The 18,722-nt window shown below is 41.2% G+C and overlaps 1 protein-coding gene across 1 annotated transcript; it reads left to right on the forward strand.

Annotated features, from left to right (window-relative positions):
• The first annotated feature begins 236 nt into the window (after window positions 1–236).
• On the forward strand, window positions 237–9,987 carry LOC134570281 (keratin, type II cytoskeletal cochleal-like). The gene is made up of 9 exons (XM_063428494.1): window positions 237–689; window positions 1,511–1,719; window positions 7,300–7,360; window positions 7,463–7,558; window positions 7,733–7,897; window positions 7,980–8,105; window positions 8,301–8,521; window positions 9,035–9,063; window positions 9,617–9,987. Exons 1-9 carry the CDS (start codon window positions 237–239, stop codon window positions 9,769–9,771), a joined length of 1,515 nt encoding a protein of 504 aa, XP_063284564.1. The 3' UTR covers window positions 9,772–9,987.
• The last annotated feature ends 8,735 nt before the right edge of the window (window positions 9,988–18,722 follow it).

Raw genomic sequence — 18,722 nt, forward strand, 5'->3', positions numbered from 1 at the left:
ATAAATGCATTTAGCTTTGATGACATAGGTGTGTTAAAGTTTTATTTCCGTGAAATCAGACAGCAATAATACTTCCAGTCAATGATCAAAGCAGCTAATAACATTGTTTTGGGTGAGCGAGCCAACACCCATTTGGAGTATAAAAAGAGTGAGTTTTTGTCTAGAAGATGTGAATCGCCTGAGCAGACTTAACAGGATCTCTACATCCTTACATCTTCTCTGCAAGAAGTAACATCATGTCTCATCACTCCATCCTCGGTACCTCTGGACACAAGCACTTCAGCTCCTGTTCAATGGCTTCTCCTAAGCATGGCAGCTCTTACCATACATTATCTCACTCCTCCAAATCAGCAGCTCATGGTCATAAGACACTGCATTGCTTTAGCAGCAGAAGTGCCAATAGTATGAGTTCCAGGGGAAACAAGATCTCAATGGGAAGCTGCCATTCTGGGAAGACTGGACATGGATCTGGACATGGATCTGGATATGGATCTGGTTTCAGTATTGGAGGTATTGGTTATGGATTTGGGGGATCTGGTTGCTCTGGAGGTATCAACAACGTTACTGTGAACCAAGGTCTTCTGGCTCCTCTCAACCTGGAGATCGACTCAACCATTCAGCGAGTGAGGACTGAAGAGAAGAATCAGATTAGAGGACTGAATGACAAATTTGCTTCTTTCATTGACAAGGTGAGATCATTTTAATGAATACGTGGAATAAAGAAATAACTGAATTTGTAGTATGCAGATGTGCTATTCCTTCTTAAAATAGTTATGCAAAGGTTAAAAAAGGGGAAAAGTTACTTAATTTTACACTTCTATAGCCATATTTGCTTATGGTTTAAACTGGTATCAGTCAGTGTTTTTATGTCTTAATTTCAAGAGGTTATGAGACAACAAAATTAAACTATTTGGCAGTTTACATCAAAATAGTGTGCTTTCAGAAGTGTTTTTGCTGCAGAAGCCAATGTCTCCCAATACCAGCACTTTTATATATATTTTTTATGAATTAAATATTATTTAATGCAATCCAAGTATGTGCAATGTAATTACAGCTAGATTTACAATACGTGTTAGCTATTTCATTAGGGTTTTATCTAGATATGCTATTAAAGAACGAGCTACTAACTTCTGAATGTTTCGGGATAAAAGTAATGTCTACAGCAGGGGTAGGCAACCTTCAGCACTCCAGATGTTGTGGACTACATTACCTTTAATGCTCTTACCGTCATAATGCTGGCAAAGCATCAGGGGAGATGTATTCCACAACATCTAGAGAGCCAATGGATGCCTGTCTCTGCTCTAGAGACTCGTATGGGTTATTACAATTTCTATTGCAGTCTAATAATGTTAATAATTATAACAAAACTACTATTTTCATTACATGCTGAAATAAGGCATGCTTCTATGTCACTTGTAATACAGTTTGCACATTTTCTAAAATATTAGTAGACACCTTGTACTAAATATATATGGTGTCTAAAAAAAGCATAACATTATTTTTTTTCTAGGTTAGATTTTTGGAACAGCAGAATAAAATGCTGGAGACAAAGTGGTCCTTATTACAAGAACAGAAAAGTGCCCACATTCAGATAGAACCACTGTTTGAGGCTTTTATTGGTAACCTCAGGAGACAGCTGGAGAGTCTGGGATGTGAAAGAGAACGTCTGGACTCAGAAAGGAACAGTATGGAGCAATCTGTGGAAGAACTAAGGAGAAGGTATGCTGCTATTTAGATAGTTTATAATACAATAGGATAAATAAATGTATTAAATTAATCCACTCGTACTGCAACATCATGGAGTTATTCAGAAATATCATATATATATATATATATATATATATATATATATATATTTATTTCCTGGCTAATCATGGCAGCATATACACATGGGTTAGCTCCTCCCCTTACAGCCAATAGGACAGGAAAAACACCAAGGTTTTAAAAGGAGGCTCCATCCCTAAGGTCCTTAGTCTTTTTCCTGTCCTACAGCCCTTAGGACGTGAGCAATTTGCTCCCTTTACTTACAGACATGTATGTTTTTTTTTTAGCTACGTTACTTTATTTGCCTGTTTTTACTGTAGTACATTATGCAATTGTGCTATTATGCTGTGATGCATTTAAGCTTTGATATCTTTACACTAGTGCATTATACAGCTGTACCTTATTTTTAAGATTGTGGTACATTATGCGGTTGTGCTTTTACTAGGAAGCATTTAAGCTGTGTGGCATTTAAAACTGTTTCATTTAAATTTGCATTTAAAACTGTTGCATGTAATACCGTGAGTCAGTGTATTTGAAGACTGCAGTGCATTTAAAGACTGCAGTGCGTTTGAAGACTGTGATACATTTTGGAAACTGTGATACATTTGAAAACTGTTACTTTTTATACCATGAGGCCTTTAGACTGTGGTGCCTTTAAATTTTGACTTTTTGCACCTGGTTGCCTTTTAAATTACCTTGCAGGCACTTTTGTTATCTATTTTGCTTCCCCTAGGTCCCAGTGATTTATTCCCGGTTCCCTGGGTTTTTAGGGGCCATGTAGGCTTCAGACAGAGTTCTCTCCCTGGTCTCTAAACTGCAAACACACTCTGAATAGGCCCACACATGTGCAGTCTGTGTCTTAATGAGCCTAATACAGATGACTTGCATAGTGGGAATACATGTTGTGGCAGCCATCTTGGATAAGGGCAATTGCCAGAAAGTACCTAAAATAAAGGGGAAATTACAGTAAACATCCCAAACTTATTTGGTAAGTATTTGCAGGGTCTCCAGACATGGATAAGTGCTATCTTCAGCCTGTTTTAAAGATGTTTCAATGGTTTCTTATGGAATTTAACAGTGCACTTTTTTACTTACTTTACCACAGGTAATATTTAGTTATTATTATTTGTCAGATTTCTGAATCTTCACCAGGATCTGGTTATGAGGCGAAAACAGTAGAAGTAAACCGGTTATGCACTGACTGCCTCCAGAAGGTTGCCACTTCAGCATGACCTATCACTGTGCAGCCACATGACATGCGGGCAGGGCTTACAAAGTAAGTTCCAGAGGCATTAGGAGTAAGAAAAGAGGCCAGGCTTTACCCTGGGGAGGAAGTTATTTCCAACCCCAGCACTACACCACCTAAGTTGCAAACTTATGGATTATAGGTGGACACAGACCGGTCCAAAATTTTATGCCTACCATTGCAGGATACCAGCCAGCTGTGGCTTCCGCTGCTGTTTCTACAAACATGAAATATGTGATTAAAGATACTAAAGACTACTATGGAGAGAGATATTAAAAGCCAAGATTGAAGAGGCAGTCTGAAGTCTTCAGGTTACAACTGACTTCTTCACAGAAACTTCCCTGGATGTAACTAGGATATTCTCTGGATCAAATGGCTTTATCTATAGCAGCTAAGAAAGCATTATGGTTCTGTTTCTGGGATGATGACTCATCCTCCAAGTCTGCCCTCTACACCATTCTATTTGAAGGGGGTGGTGCTGTTTGTGAAAACTTTGGATAATTCCATTGAAAAGGCGAATGAGGGATGCAAGATATTTATACCTCAGGATGGAAGTTCCAAGGATCCCAGCTCCTTATAGTCTGACTAGAGAACCTCCAGTGACCAGTATTTTTGATTTATGAGATACATGGAGCTACTGACCCTGCAGGGAATACTCCAGAGGTAACTCATGGCAGTTGGTAAAACTGCCTTTCAAGGTTCTAATGTAGCTATTAAGCAGTCTTTTGCTCATCAGCAATGAACATGTCTCATCCAGTACTAGTGGCCTAATTTTTCTGATCAGACATACCTGGGCTCGTCATACTCTGGAGGCTAGAGTGGTATCCATAGTCCAGATTGATATAGACTGGAGTTTTTTCTTCAGGCACAGGAGTCTCCATACCAACAGGAGTATTAAAACCAATGAATCAAAAGGTAAAGCACTGAAGGAAGAAGCCTTCTGGACGAAGAGGTGATTTTTAGGTCCCAGAAAAAGAGCTGTTTCGCCTCTCTTCTGGTGCTAAGAGGAAAAGCACATGGAAGCCTACACTGGACCTAAGAGGGGCCAAAAAGAGGCTGAATGTCAGTGTCTTCGGGATGGAGTCAATCAGATCCATATCTCAAGCAATTTGGAAGGATAATTTCCTTATCTCTATATATCTCAAGGATGCTTACTATCAGTCCAATCTGCAGAGATCTTCGGCATTAGCTCAGAAGAGAAGTTAGTGCCCTACCATTTGACCTCAATGCAGCCCCAAGAATCTATGTGCTTGTAGTGTTATTAAGAGTCCTGAACTCCACCTGGTTCCATAATCTGGAGGATCTACTTCTGATACCCTTAGAGCCTCAGAAGGCAGGCACACAGAGGAATATAGTTCTTTCAGAACTCCTGAAGATTGGCTGCTTGATGAATATCAAGAAAAGCAGTTTCACACCAGCTCAGTGGTTGATATTCCCAAGTGGAAAATTCTATGCTCTACTTTCCCCTATCTCAGGAACAGTAACACAGATTGTGAAGGTTTTCTCTCCCAGTTTCTTCATTTCTGCTTGGTAACAGCAAGAAAATAAATGCAACTACTAGAAATCCTGGCTTCCAATGGCATCTCTGGATTCCTCACAGATCCTTCCTATCTTGGTTTCACAAGAGAAAGATTATTGGAGCCAGCCACGGACTATGTCCCCATCAGTGGAGTTACACCTTACCTGGTAGCTGAAAAGAGAGAATGGATCTATGAGTTTCAAGTGAACAGAACCTCATTGGTCAATTATTAACTCGAATTCCAGTTTTTATAAGATTGGTTGCAGAGTGTTTGGACCATGTTGCACAATATTTCCATTCATTGGTATGGAATTACGAGTCATTTTCATGGCTCTTCTTCACTTCAGAGGCTTGCTGAAGAACAAGTGGGTCCAAATTTGCTCAAATATCAGTGCAACTGTATCTTATATCTATCAAGATGGGTCTCACAGATACATATTGATGGAATTCCAGCCCATAATGATCAGGGCACAGAAGAACAACCAGGAGCTCAGAATACAATGGCTGTTTGCTTGAGCCGAATAACTGTGGACAAGGTGGATTGGCAACCCTGTCCCAACATATCTTTGGATTGAACAGATTTGTCTGATACCCTACATAGATCTTATGCCATTTCTTGGAACTACCAGGTCCAGAAGTATTTTCTACATGCTAGGACCAGAATGCTCAGGTTCAGGATACACAGACTCAAATCTATTATTTTAGTCTGATGTACATATTTTCCTGTTTTCGACTTTCCTAAAAAGGTAATGCAAAAGGTGACAGTGGAAGACCGTGTTGACTCTAATTCCTATGATGAATAAGATGATTCTGGAACCTCCAAGGGAAATTCCAGTACGTCCAGACCTATTACAAGGCCCCTTGATGCACCGGGATCCTCAAGTTCTGGTGTTTATGCGGGAGTCCATATTAGTATAGGCATCCCTGAGACGATTTTTGAGATCCTCTTAAAATCCTATACATGCTTTGCAAAGCTTGACATGCTTTTGTCTGTTGCAATTACTCCTTGTTCAGGCCTTGAAAGGTTCTGTGTTATATACTACTCTAGAGGAGCACTTAGCTGCACTTTGCGTCATATAGGCATTGATTGAAATCATGCCTCCACTGAGTGTGGTGAAGCCAATATGTGACTTACCACTGGTCTCATGGGCCCTGTCTAAACCATTATTTGAACCTCTAGAAGGTGCTTCCATGGTGGTTGCACAGAAATTGCTGGTGGCTGGTATCCCAGCAAGGAGAATGGGTGAACTACAGGCTTGAAACTGTGAACCCCCTTTCACTACTTTTCAACAGATATGGTTGTCTTGCATTTGGCACCTGAAGATCCTGCCTAAGGTGACTGCTTATCTATGTTATTCTCTACTTGTACTGAACGGTACCCATTGAGTGTTGATGCCCCTGGTGCTTTGCTTCATGTAAGCAACAGTTGAACTCAAGCCTCCACTGAGGGTGTTGAAACCAATATGTGACGTACCACTGGTCTCAAGGGCTCTGACTAAACCATTTGAACCTCTAGCAGGAGCTTCCAAGAGATTAGCACAGATGTTGCTATTGCTGGTGGCTGGTACCTCAGCAGGGTGAATGTGTGAACTCCAGACTTGATCCTGTGTACCCCCCATTCACTGAACTTCAACAGGATATGGTTGTCTTGCATGTAGCACCAGAGATCCTGCTAAAAGTGAGAACCTTTGAATGCCATTCTCTGCCTGTACCAAAGGATTTCAGGGCATTCTCCACTAGTGCTGTTGCAGCATCTCGTGGGCTTCCACGGCAATGGTCTCTGCTGAAACTTTTTAAAGTTGACATTTGGACCTCTTTGAACTAGTTTGTACTGCATTACATATTGGACATTGAAGCAATTAATGAGGCACAATTTGGACGTCACGTCCATTCTCTACCTGTGCTGAAGGGTATCAGGACACTTTCCTCTCGTGCTGTTGCAGAATCGTGGGTTTCCAAGGCAATGGTTTCTGCTGACACTTTTTGTAAGCTAGCATTTGAACCTCTTTGGACACGTTTGTCTGGCATTTCATACTGTTTGTTAAAACAGTCTATGATGCACAATTTGGTACTCAAGTACTTAACTAAGTTCATTCTTCTAACTATGTTGAATTATTCTGATTATTTGATTGGCTATTCTGTCCCTCCCTTTGTAAGCTTGGGTATTCCCCATGTGTATATGCTGCCATGATTAGCCAGGAAAATGAAAAATGTATTCATACTTACCGTAATTTTATTTTCTTGGCTATTATTCATGGCAGCATATACTGCTCACCCATTGATGTCTCTGTTTATGTACTGTAGAGCTTGTAAACTGACTGAGAACCTTATTGATGGAATCTCCTTTTAAAACCTTGGTGTTTTTCCTGTCATATCGGATGTAAGGGGAGGAGCTAACCCATGTGTAGGCTGCCATGAATAATAGCCAGGAAAAGAAAATTACGGTATGAATACATTTTCCAATATATATATATATATATATATATATATATATATATATATATATATATATATATATATATATATATATATATATATATATATATATTCTTCCCATATATATATATCTGGGAAGAAAATAATAAATGTCTGCTATGTTTGCACAAATTCCAATTTCCAACAAATCATTTGTCCAAATTTTTGCATGTGCTCTCTTAAAATGTATTTAAGAGTCCAGTACACGTTAGTATCATTAAGAAGAAAATTTAAACGTAAAAGTTTCTTAAAATTTAAAATTCTGTATGCTTGCAATTAATGTTTAACGTTATAGATATGAAGAAGAAGTGAACAGACGCACTGCTGCAGAGAATGAGTTTGTTGGAATAAAGAGGGTGAGTGATATCATACAAAAAGTGTATCTATATGTAAAAGAATAACACATATAAACATATATCTATAATTTTACTGTTACTATGCATTCATCTCTTCTTCAGGATGTAGACGCAGCTTTTATGAATAGAGCGGAATTACAAGGAAAGGCTGATTCCCTGAATGAAGAGATCAATTTCTTGAGGACTCTGAATGATGCGGTAAATATAGTTTCATATTTCTCTTTTTAATATCCATGATATTACAAGGAATGCAAAACATGAACAAGTATATTAACAACCCCGAATATATTTATACTTGATTAAAATGCCTTTATGTTAGAGAAAATTGAGGCTTTTACAACCATGCCTCGTCTGTTCTTTGTATCCTTATAGGAAATAGCCCAGCTCCAGGCTCAGATCTCAGACACCTCAGTGGTTGTGTCCATGGATAACAGTCGGGATCTGGACCTGGATGGAATCATTGCCGAGGTCAGATCTCAATATGAGGACATTGCTAACAGGAGCAGAGCTGAGGCGGAGGCCACTTACCAGTCACGGGTGAGACTATCCAATTCAAATCATACAGATCATTACCTATAAAAAAATGTTTCTATACTAAGTTTGCTTTCGCCTTTGGCAGTTTGTGGAGCTTCAGACAGCGGCAGGAAGAAATGGGAACAATCTGCAGAGCAGCAGAGATGAGATCTGTGAATTAAATCGTGCAATTCAAAGACTAAGAGGAGAAATCGACAATGTGAAAGCACAGGTAAAACAGGTTTTATGTCAAGTGAATCCACCAGGTAGTTGAAGAGATAAAATCAAATCAATTTAGATTCAGCAAAATCAACACTTCAATAGCTATTGTTAACATTTCCCAACTGTATTCCTTTGAAACAGTTACTCTCAAAAACAGAAGTGTAACTACAAGTAATATATTATAAAATGTATGAAAACATTTCAGCGCTCTGCACTCGAATCAGCAATAAATGAAGCCGAGGAACGTGGAGAATCTGCTGTCAGAGATGCCAAGAACAAGCTCTCTGAGTTGGAAGGTGCTCTACAAAAGGCCAAGCAGGACATGGCTCGTCAACTGCGAGAATACCAGGAGCTGATGAATGTGAAACTGGCACTGGATATTGAGATTGCCACCTACAGGAAGATGCTGGAAGGAGAGGAGGGCAGGTGAGTGCAATATCCTACTGAGAGTTTACTAGGTATTCATGCAAAACGGACATTCATCCGGCTTCTAACTGTGGCCCTAGATCTTTGTTCCTATATGTTCTCATCATTGTATATCTCCCTATCCCCACACTGCAAATTTTTATTGGGTCATGTGACGGTCTACATGATACCCTTTGTAAGCTACGGTTATACTTACTTTGGTATGCAGGACTGAGACTTTGTAGGCAGCCAAAACATTATTTTTCTTGGGGATGACAGACTCCCAATAAACGTTTGGCACTGTTTTAACCTTTATACCATGGTGGTTGCAAGAAGAACACATATTACAGATGTAGTAACTCACTAAGGTTCTAATTAAAAAAAAAAAAAACTATACATATGAAATAGAATCCCAAATGTTAAAGTGTTATAAATTTGAAATCAAATGCCATTATATTATTACCACTTATTATTCTGACCAAATGTGAGAAAGTCATTTAGTGCTAAACTAATACTTTTTATCTTTTGTTTTAGGTTGACTGCACATGACTCTGTTAATATATGTAAGTGAGGCAATATTTAAACAATTTAATTAAATGTTAACGAGGACATATGCATACATAGATTAAGCGTGTAACTCACTTGTTAATGTCACACTTTAAATTCTGAATAAAGTACACTGTCACTTTCCTCTTTCCAGTGTTAAATTGATCTATACATTGTTTTACACTGTAGGCAATGTTAGTCACAACTGCTGATTATCATGTAACACACAAACACGTGGTCACCCACACATACATATACAAACGTGCTTAGTAATATGCTTACTCTATATGTGTAACAGATCTTAATATAAAATTTTAAGTACAATTCAGACTATAATAAAACATATTTTAATAGTTATTTTAAGAACTCTGATTCTTCAAACTTTTTTTAATTTAATGTTTTTTTTTATTTGCAAATTGTCCCTATTTCTCTCTATATTTCATATTTATTACAGACCTAAAATGGCTGCTTCTTTGGTTGAAGATTTCAGTCCAGTCAAGTACACATAGTTACCTCTCTACATCCATGTTTTTCAGCAAATGTTTAACATTCTACATTCATGTCTTTCAGCTGTGCTACATTCTAGCACTGGAGGAAAATCCAGCTCAGGAGGGAAGTCCCATGGTCCAAGTGATCATAAGGGAGGATTCAGTGCAAGCAGTGGGAGGAGCTTTAGCCACCTCTCCAAAAGCAAACATAGCTCTGGCCACGGACACCACTGCTAAAGTAGAAGCTAGCCACGTCTCTACATATATTAGAGCAAAAGTGAAAGTATAGATTGTAGTGAAATCACTGGCACTATATATTATCAATCTGCTATATTGATCTGTTTGGTATTCACTATGCATAGATCATTCTCATTTGCAAACTCAAAATATTTCTATTCCCCATCTTCTCTTAGGATAATCCTCACTCATATGTTGTAAATATACGCTTTACTAATTACCTGTACTGTTTCTCTTCAATAAAATGGTATTCATTCAAGAATGCTTGACAACATTGTGTTTATTGTAAATTGTTTAAGAATTAACACATTATGGCATTATGTGTCATAGGAAGATGTATCTGAGGCGATAAAAAAATTCTATACGATTAAATACTAAATTGTGGTGTTGCACACGTCATCATGGCCTTGATTAATATTTTTTAGATAAGCTTTTTAAAAGATTCAGTATAGTTTTTATAAACCTTTAAAATAATTTCATTTGTTTAAACATATTTATATTTTAATTATTAAATATTTTGAAAAAAAAAAGGTTTGCCAAAAAATATTAAATAATTTATATAGCTTTTCTAAAATATTCAATCATTTGAATAGTTTATCTAAAAATATTAAATCAAGCCCTATACTAGAGATTATCACATCATACATTACTGTTTTAATAAATATGAATGGGCACTAGGGCGATATATTAATTGCCTAAGCCTCAAAACATAATGTTCATTCCTTGCACAGTATAAAAATACCCCTCTAGAATTTATGGCATGATTTATCCTCCCAAAACATTCATCCTTCATCTCCCACTTTCTGTTAGTGCCTGTTGTAGTGGATTCTAAACTAATTTCAGGATTTTCCATGTTATATGATTTTGTAAGATATACACAAAATGTATTAGTGAAACAAAAACAAGACTTACTTATTGTTTTTATTGTAAAAGAGCTGGTTTCATAGCTAAATAAAAATAAAAATATAGATGTCTTTCAAAAAACTTTCATAAATATTTACTAAGTCACAATGGCCCTATCAAATAGGGTAGTACCATCCGGCTGCCTATCCAGCAATATTAAATTGAGGCCAAAATCCAGTGTGTAGTGAATAACCCGTCAGTTCTCAGCATTGCTTGAAGTGACACAGTTGCTGAAGGATATACGCACCAATGGTAAGTTTTATTGTCTGTGTTACTTTACATAAAATACAGATATAGAAACAGAGATAGAGGTAGAAATGGTGCAATATTGTGAATGTGTCAATGACATTGGCAGTATGAATAATTACTCTTCTGTGAGACAATAAAGAAACTAATGTAGAACATGTGACTCTTAAATGATCCCTGCCAAAGCACAGGTAGGAATAGAAAAGATTGCCATTCCAGAACAAATTTTTACTTTTTCCTTCCTTTCATCGTCTATAAAAAAAACATAGCAGATAAAGTGCTTTTCTGTTAGTTTAAAAAGAGGGCACCCAGAAAAGGATGATCAGTCGGCAGAGTCCTGACCAAAAACTCAAATTGCTTTTCTTTTCATTATGATGAAGTGTAGTTGCAGAGATAAGCACAATCATACAATTAAAACACTCTTTCTCGTTTAGTTTATCTACTAAACAGTTCAACATTAAAAGAAAGTGGTTGGATGTCTCAGCCCAAATTACATAGCTAAAGACAGCATTCAGGACAACTAAGGCAATGCAGTCACTGTTGTTGGCTTTCACAGAGGACACAAGCTCAGGGGCAAATCCAGAACCCCATTTTAGAAGGGTCAGTGGAGGGTTATTTAATTGCATGACTTTAGAATAATGCCTGAAGAGATTACAGATATATTGGATTTAGAGAATTTCTCAACTTATTGCACACACAATTAGCCTCCATTTTGTCATTTGAATTTGTAATTTGCTACAATGTGATTATCAGTAAATAAATAATAATAAAGTAAATGCACAGAATGTCGAGATGTGAATGCAGTGGTGTGATTGTTTGGACTGTTAGTATGTATGTGTGCAGTCGTGTGATTGTGTGTTGTGTTTGCCTATCTCCCTCCCCTTAATAATGAACTTCCCATTTACTCCAATATATATCTCCCTATTCCCACACTATACATTTATCTGTCCCATACTTTGTGTATCTTCCCATAACTCCTCCTTCCCCCATTTGAGGACCTCTACATTAAGCCCACCTTGTGTCTCTCTCACCATATCACCTTTTCCTCCACAACTTGTGTGTTTTTGGTGCAGCTTTCTGCAAAACATGTATTTATTTTTTTCTGTGCAAAAATCATAAAGATTTGATCATGCAGAAATATAACATATCAATAAGGCTAAAACTGCATTTTAATGAGGCTAAAAACAGCATAATTTGTGAAGACTCCCAAATATGACATCTCAGCTTAGTTGATGGTGGTCATGGTGTCTAGTGGATTGTAGGTATACTTATCTAAAGCATTACCTCACAGCCACAACCATCTTCATCCTGATGAAAAACTTCATCTGCCAGGAGCTGTGTTTGTGATGTGTGAATGTGTGAATGTTTTGGCTGAGTTACATGTCAATTCTTCCTGCCTTTACGTGCCATATCTGCTGACGGGATTTGTACAGTAACATTTTGCCAAATTACAGTGGTAGCATGGTAATAACATCTACATTAGTCAGACAGGTCAAAAAAGGTTTCAAGAATGCTAAGTTAAAGTGATACAAGGCTGTTGTCAAAAAAGTGTACAAGCTCAAGTCCTCATGGGTTTTTCCTCGGGTTAAATCAGAATTTCACCTTCTTTAACCCCTTAAGGACCAAACTTTTGGAATAAAAGGGAATCATGACATGGCACACATGTCATGTGTCCTTAAGGGGTTAAAGGACAACTGTCATCTCAAAACTATTTTTAATATCATAACACTGTCATCAAGCTAAAATTTGATAAAATGCATTTTTTGTTAAAAATATGCTGCAGGGAAATAATATATATTTCATTAGTAGATAAGAAACATTTGAATGACTATTTCTTCAAACATAAAAGTCAAGATTTGAAAAAATATTGCAGAATAAATTGTCAAGCAATCCATTACTTAAAGTACTTTAACCCTTTAAGGACTGAGCCAATTATAGAAGTTAATATTATTATTATTATTATTATTGCAATTTATATAGCGCCAACAGATTCCGTAGCGCTTTACAATATTATGAGAAGGGATTTAACTATAGATAGGACAATTACAAATAAACTTACAGGAACAATAGGTTGAAGAGGACCCTGCTCGATCGAGCTTACATTCTATAGGAGGTGGGTGTAAAACACATTAGGACAGGAATTTGCAATCAAATAAGGTGGACTGCCCTTTAGGAGAGGGCAAGAGACAGGTATGTGAGGTAAGGGTTAGTCTTGGAGGCCATATGCTTTCCTAAAGAGATGAGTTTTAAGGCACTTCTTAAAAGATGCAAGACTAGGGGAGAGTCTGATGGCGGTAGGCAGGCTATTCCATAGGAAGGGAGCCGCCCGCGAGAAGTCCTGCAAGCGCAAGTTGGCCGTACGAGTGCGGACAACGGACAGGAGGTGGTCACGGGCAGAACGGAGAGACCGAGAAGGGACATACCTATGGATCTGTGAGGAGATATAAGAGGGGCTAGAGTTGTTCAGTGCTTTATAGGTGTGAGTTAGTACCTTGAATTGACTCCTATAGCATACAGTAAGCCAATGTAAGGACTGGCAGAGGGGTGAGGTGTGAGAGAAACGACTAGAGAGGAAAATCAGTCTAGCAGCAGCGTTCATTACGGACTGTAGGGGTGCAGTACGGCTTTTGGGAAGACCAATCAGGAGAGGGTTACAGTAATCCATGCGGGAGATTACCAGAGCATGGACAAGCTCCTTGGTAGTATCTGGTGCAAGAAAGGGGCGGATGCGGGCTATGTTTTTAAGATGGAATCTACAGGATTTGGCAACATGCTGGATGTGAGGCTCAAAGGTGAGACCAGAGTCAAGTATGACGCCAAGACAGCGCGCTTGCAAGGATGGACTGATGTTGGTACCACAAACTTGAAGGGAGAGTGAAAGAGGAGGATCAGTATTAGGAGGAGGAAAGACAAGGAGCTCAGTTTTTGAGAGATTGAGTTTCAGAAAGCGGGAGGACATCCAGTCAGAGATGGAAGAAAGGCAAGCAGTGACACGTTGCAGGATGGCAGGGGAGAGGTCCGGGGAGGAGAGATATAGCTGGGTGTCATCAGCATACAGGTGGTAGTGGAATATCAAAACAAAACGTAAACAAAACCTTAAATTTGCGCTATATGTATGTTCAGGCGTAATTCACCTCTTCAAACTTAGCGTTCATATTTGATTGTGTGTGAAAAATGTAAAAAAACTAAATTGAATGCTTATTTTAGCCAGTGTTTGTGACTAAGTGGCTACTAAAAAAGACTGGACATACCCCATTTGCAATACCCTGGGTTGTCTACTTTTGCAAATGGTATGCCATCATCGGGCTAATTCTCATTCCTGAGCCATACGGTCTCAAAGGCAACATAACCAATAGGGGAAATTTCAATGTGAAAAAAAGGAAATTCAAGCCTTATATTTGTCTCAGTAACTTTTGAAAACACCATAAACCTGTACATTGGGGGTACTGTTATACTCGGGAGCATGGGCGTAGGAACCGGGGGGGATGGGTTATGGGGAAATCCCCCCCAGCTCCGCCGGTCCCCCTCATGCTGCAGCCGCCCGAGCGCTCTGTAGAGAGCCTCAGGCGGCTGCAGCTTTGCCTGGGCTGGTGCGTCCATGAGGGCGCACCGCCCGGGCGCAGCATGAGGAGAGGGGCTGACAGGAGGGAAGCGCTCAGCGCTCCCTCCTGTCACTCCCTCACTGTAGCGTGGCCGAGCCCTGTATGGTACAGGGCTCGGCCACGCTACAACAGAGGTAGGGGAGGGGGGAGGAACAGAGGAGGGAGAGAGGGAGGGAGGGAGAAAAAAGAGAGTGACAAGGGAGGGAGGGAAGAGGGAGAAAAAAGAGAGTGACAAGGGAGTGAGGGGGGGAGAAAAGAAGAGAGTGACAAGGGAGGGAGGGGGGGAGAAAAAAGAGAGTGACAAGGGGGGGGGAAGAGAGTGACAAGGGAGGGAGGGGGGAAAAAGAGAGTGACAATGGAGGGAGAAAAAGAGAGTGACAAGGGAGGGAGGGGAGGAGAAAAAAAGAGAGTGACAAGGGATGGAGGGGGGGAAAGAGAGTGACAAGGGAGGGAGGGGGAGAAAGTGTGACAAGGGAGGGAGGGAGGGGGAGAAAAAAGAGAGTGACAAGGGAGGGAGGGAGGGGGAGAAAGAGAGTGACGAGGGAGGGGGAGAAAGAGAGTGACAAGGGAGGGGGAGAAAGAGAGTGACAAGGGAGGGAGGGAGGGAGGGAGGGGGAGAAAAAAGAGAGTGACAAGGGAGGGAGGGAGGGGGAGAAAGAGTGACAAGGGAGGGAGGGAGGGGTAGAAAAAAGAGAGTGACAAGGGAGGGAGGGGGAGAAAGATTGACAAGGGTGGGAGGGGGAGAAAGAGAGTGACAAGGGAGGGAGGAAGGGAGGGGTGAAAGAGAGTGACAAGGGAGGGGGAGAAAGAGAGTGACAAGGGAGGGGGAGAAAGAGAGTGGGAGGGAGGGAGGGGAGAAAGAGAGTGGGGAGGGAGAGAGGGGAGAAAGAGAGTGACAAGGGAGGGGGAGAAAGAGAGTGGGGAGGGAAGGAGAGAGGGGGAGAAAGAGAGTGGGGAGGGAAGGAGAGAGGGGGAGAAAGAGAGTGACAAGGGAGGGAGGGGGAGAAAGAGAGTGACAAGGGAGGGAGAAAGAGAGTGGGGAGGGAAGGAGAGAGGGGGAGAAAGAGAGTGACAAGGGATGGAGGGGGGAAAGAGAGTGACAAGGGAGGGAGGGGGAGAAAGTGTGACAAGGGAGGGAGGGAGGGGGAGAAAAAAAGAGAGTGACAAGGGAGGGAGGGAGGGGGAGAAAGAGAGTGACGAGGGAGGGGGAGAAAGAGAGTGACAAGGGAGGGGGAGAAAGAGAGTGACAAGGGAGGGAGGGAGGGAGGGAGGGGGAGAAAAAAGAGAGTGACAAGGGAGGGAGGGAGGGGGAGAAAGAGTGACAAGGGAGGGAGGGAGGGGTAGAAAAAAGAGAGTGACAAGGGAGGGAGGGGGAGAAAGATTGACAAGGGTGGGAGGGGGAGAAAGAGAGTGACAAGGGAGGGAGGAAGGGAGGGGTGAAAGAGAGTGACAAGGGAGGGGGAGAAAGAGAGTGACAAGGGAGGGGGAGAAAGAGAGTGGGGAGGGAGGGAGGGGAGAAAGAGAGTGGGGAGGGAGGGAGGGGAGAAAGAGAGTGACAAGGGAGGGGGAGAAAGAGAGTGGGGAGGGAAGGAGAGAGGGGGAGAAAGAGAGTGACAAGGGAGGGAGGGGGAGAAAGAGAGTGACAAGGGAGGGAGAAAGAGAGTGACAAGGGAGGGAGAAAGAGAGTGACAAGGGAGGGAGAAAGAGAGTGACAAGGGAGGGAGACAGAAAGTGACAAGGGAGGGAGGGGGAGAAAGAGAGTGACAAGGGGGGACAGAGGGGGAGAAAGAGAGTGACAAGGGAGGGAGGGGGAGAAAGAGTGACAAGGGAGGGAGGGAGGGGGAGAAAGAGTGACAAGGGAGGGAGGGAGGGAGGGGAGGGAAGAGAGTGACAGGGAGGGAGGGGGAGAAAGAAAGTGACAAGGGAGGGAGGGAGGGAGGGAGGGGGAGAAAGAAAGTGACAAGGGAGGGAGGGAGGGAGGGAGGGGGAGAAAGAGAGTGACAAGGAAGGGAGGGAGGGGGAGAAAGAGAGTGACAAGGGAGGGAGGGAGGGGGAGAAAGAGAGTGACAAGGGAGGGAGAAAGAGAGTGACAAGGGAGGGAGGGGGAGAAAGAAAGTGACAAGGGAGGGAAGGGGATAAAAAGTGACGAGGGAGGGGGAGAAAGAGTGACAAGGGAGGGAGGGAGGGGAGAAAGAGTGACAAGGGAGGGGGGAGGGGGAGAAAGAGTGACAAGGGATGGGGAGGGGGAGAAAGAGTGACAAGGGAGGGGGGAGGGGGAGAAACAGTGACAAGGGAGGGGGGAGAAAGAGAGTGACAAGGGAGGGGGTGGAGAAAGAAAGTGACAAGGGAGGGAGGGGGAGAAAGAGTGACAAGGGAGGGAGGGAGGGAGGGGGAGAAAGAGAGTGACAAGGGAGGGAGAAAGAGAGTGACAAGGGATGGAGAGGGAGAAAGAGAGTGACAAGGGAGGGAGGGGGAGAAAGAAAGTGACAAGGGAGGGAGGGGGAGAAAGAGTGACAAGGGAGGGGGAGAAAGAGTGACAAGGGAGGGGAGAAAGAGTGACAATGGAGGGGGAGAGAGAGTGACAAGGGAGGGAGGGGAGAAAGAAAGTGACAAGGGAGGGAGGGGGAGAAAGAAAGTGACAAGGGAGGGAGGGAGGGGGAGAAAGAAAGTGACAAGGGAGGGGGAGAAAGAAAGTGACAAGGGAGGGAGGGAGGGGGAGAAAGAGAGTGACAAGGGAGGGAGGGAGGAAGGGAGGGGGAGAAAGAGAGTGACAAGGGAGGTAGGGAGGGGGAGAAAGAGAGTGACAAGGGAGGGAGGGAGGGGGAGAAAGAGAGTGACAAGGGAGGGAGAGAGATTGACATTCATCACACACTCACACAATCATGCAACCCTTACACACACAGAAACACACAATGCATTCCTTACACACACTCAATGCACCCCGTGCACACACACACACACAATCACACAATCATGCAACCCTTACACACACAGAAACACACAATGCATTCCTTAAACACACTCATTGCACCCTGTACACACACTCAATGCACCCCTTACAGATGCACACTGCATCCCGTTCATACACAGAAACACACCTTGCAGCCCTTACACATACACACACAGATTCACACAATGCATTCCTTACACACATATCAGGACATCCCCTACACACTCCACCCTCTGTGAACAAGCTCATTGGTGGAACATGAAGGTGGACCCTGGGACCCAGACCTTGAGCTGTGTAAAGGGCCCCCAAAAAATGGAGCTGCTTCCCGTTCTCCCAGAACATTGATTTTTATGACCACAGTTACAAACAGCCTCCAGAGAGACTGTTCTACACCAGACAAGTGGAGCCAGACTGCAGCTAGAGCCCATCATCATCCTCATCTGGTTGTAAGTAGGCAATCTAGCATATTATTCGTGGCACTAATCTCTAATTTACCTCACATTAAAGAAACACTATAGTCCCCAGAACCACTGCAGCTTAATGTAGTGGTTCTAGTGTCTATAGCCTGTCCCTGCAGGCCTTTTAATGTAAACATGGCGGCACTCCAGCACTGGCGTTAGTTAAAATGGCAGAAAAATTTATTGGAAAGGGTTAGGGGGGCTACTAATAAGGATAGGGGAGAGGTGTAGGTAGAAAAATAATTGGAAGGGTTTGGGGGCTACTAATATGGATGGGAGGAGGGGGAGGTAGAAAAATTATTGGAAGGGGTTAGGGGAGTACTAATATGAATGGAAGGGGTAGGGTGGGTTCTAATATGCATGGAAGGTTCTATATATGTATGTGTATATATATATGTATATATATAATTTTTTTCAATTATTTTTATTAATATAAATCTATATATATATATATATATATATATATATATATATATATATATATATATATATATACACATGTAGATAGATAGATAGGTAGATAGATAGATATAGATACATATATGTATTTATAACATCATTCTAAATGTATTTTAAATTTAATATATGTCAATTAATATCAAAACACAGTTAGAGCAATATTTTTTAAATATGTTTTTCAATATATATTTATTACATTTTTTTTCAATTTATTTATTGATTATTTTTATTATATATAATTATATATGTAAAATTAACGTCATTCTAAATGTATTTTAATATTAATATATATATAATTATATATATATATATATATTAATATTAAAATACACT

Source organism: Pelobates fuscus, chromosome 1 (genome assembly GCF_036172605.1).
Source record: "Pelobates fuscus isolate aPelFus1 chromosome 1, aPelFus1.pri, whole genome shotgun sequence".
NCBI lineage: Eukaryota > Metazoa > Chordata > Amphibia > Anura > Pelobatidae > Pelobates > Pelobates fuscus.

What these genes read in the sequence shown, in the direction of transcription:
- LOC134570281 (XM_063428494.1), top strand. Translation starts at nt 237, where the DNA reads ATGTCTCATCACTCCATCCTCGGTACCTCTGGACACAAGCACTTCAGC. An exon ending in AGTTTGTTGGAATAAAGAGG is followed by an intron (nt 7,361 to 7,462) that starts GTGAGTGATATC and finishes TCTCTTCTTCAG; the next exon opens with GATGTAGACGCAGCTTTTAT. An exon ending in ACATGACTCTGTTAATATAT is followed by an intron (nt 9,064 to 9,616) that starts GTAAGTGAGGCA and finishes CATGTCTTTCAG; the next exon opens with CTGTGCTACATTCTAGCACT.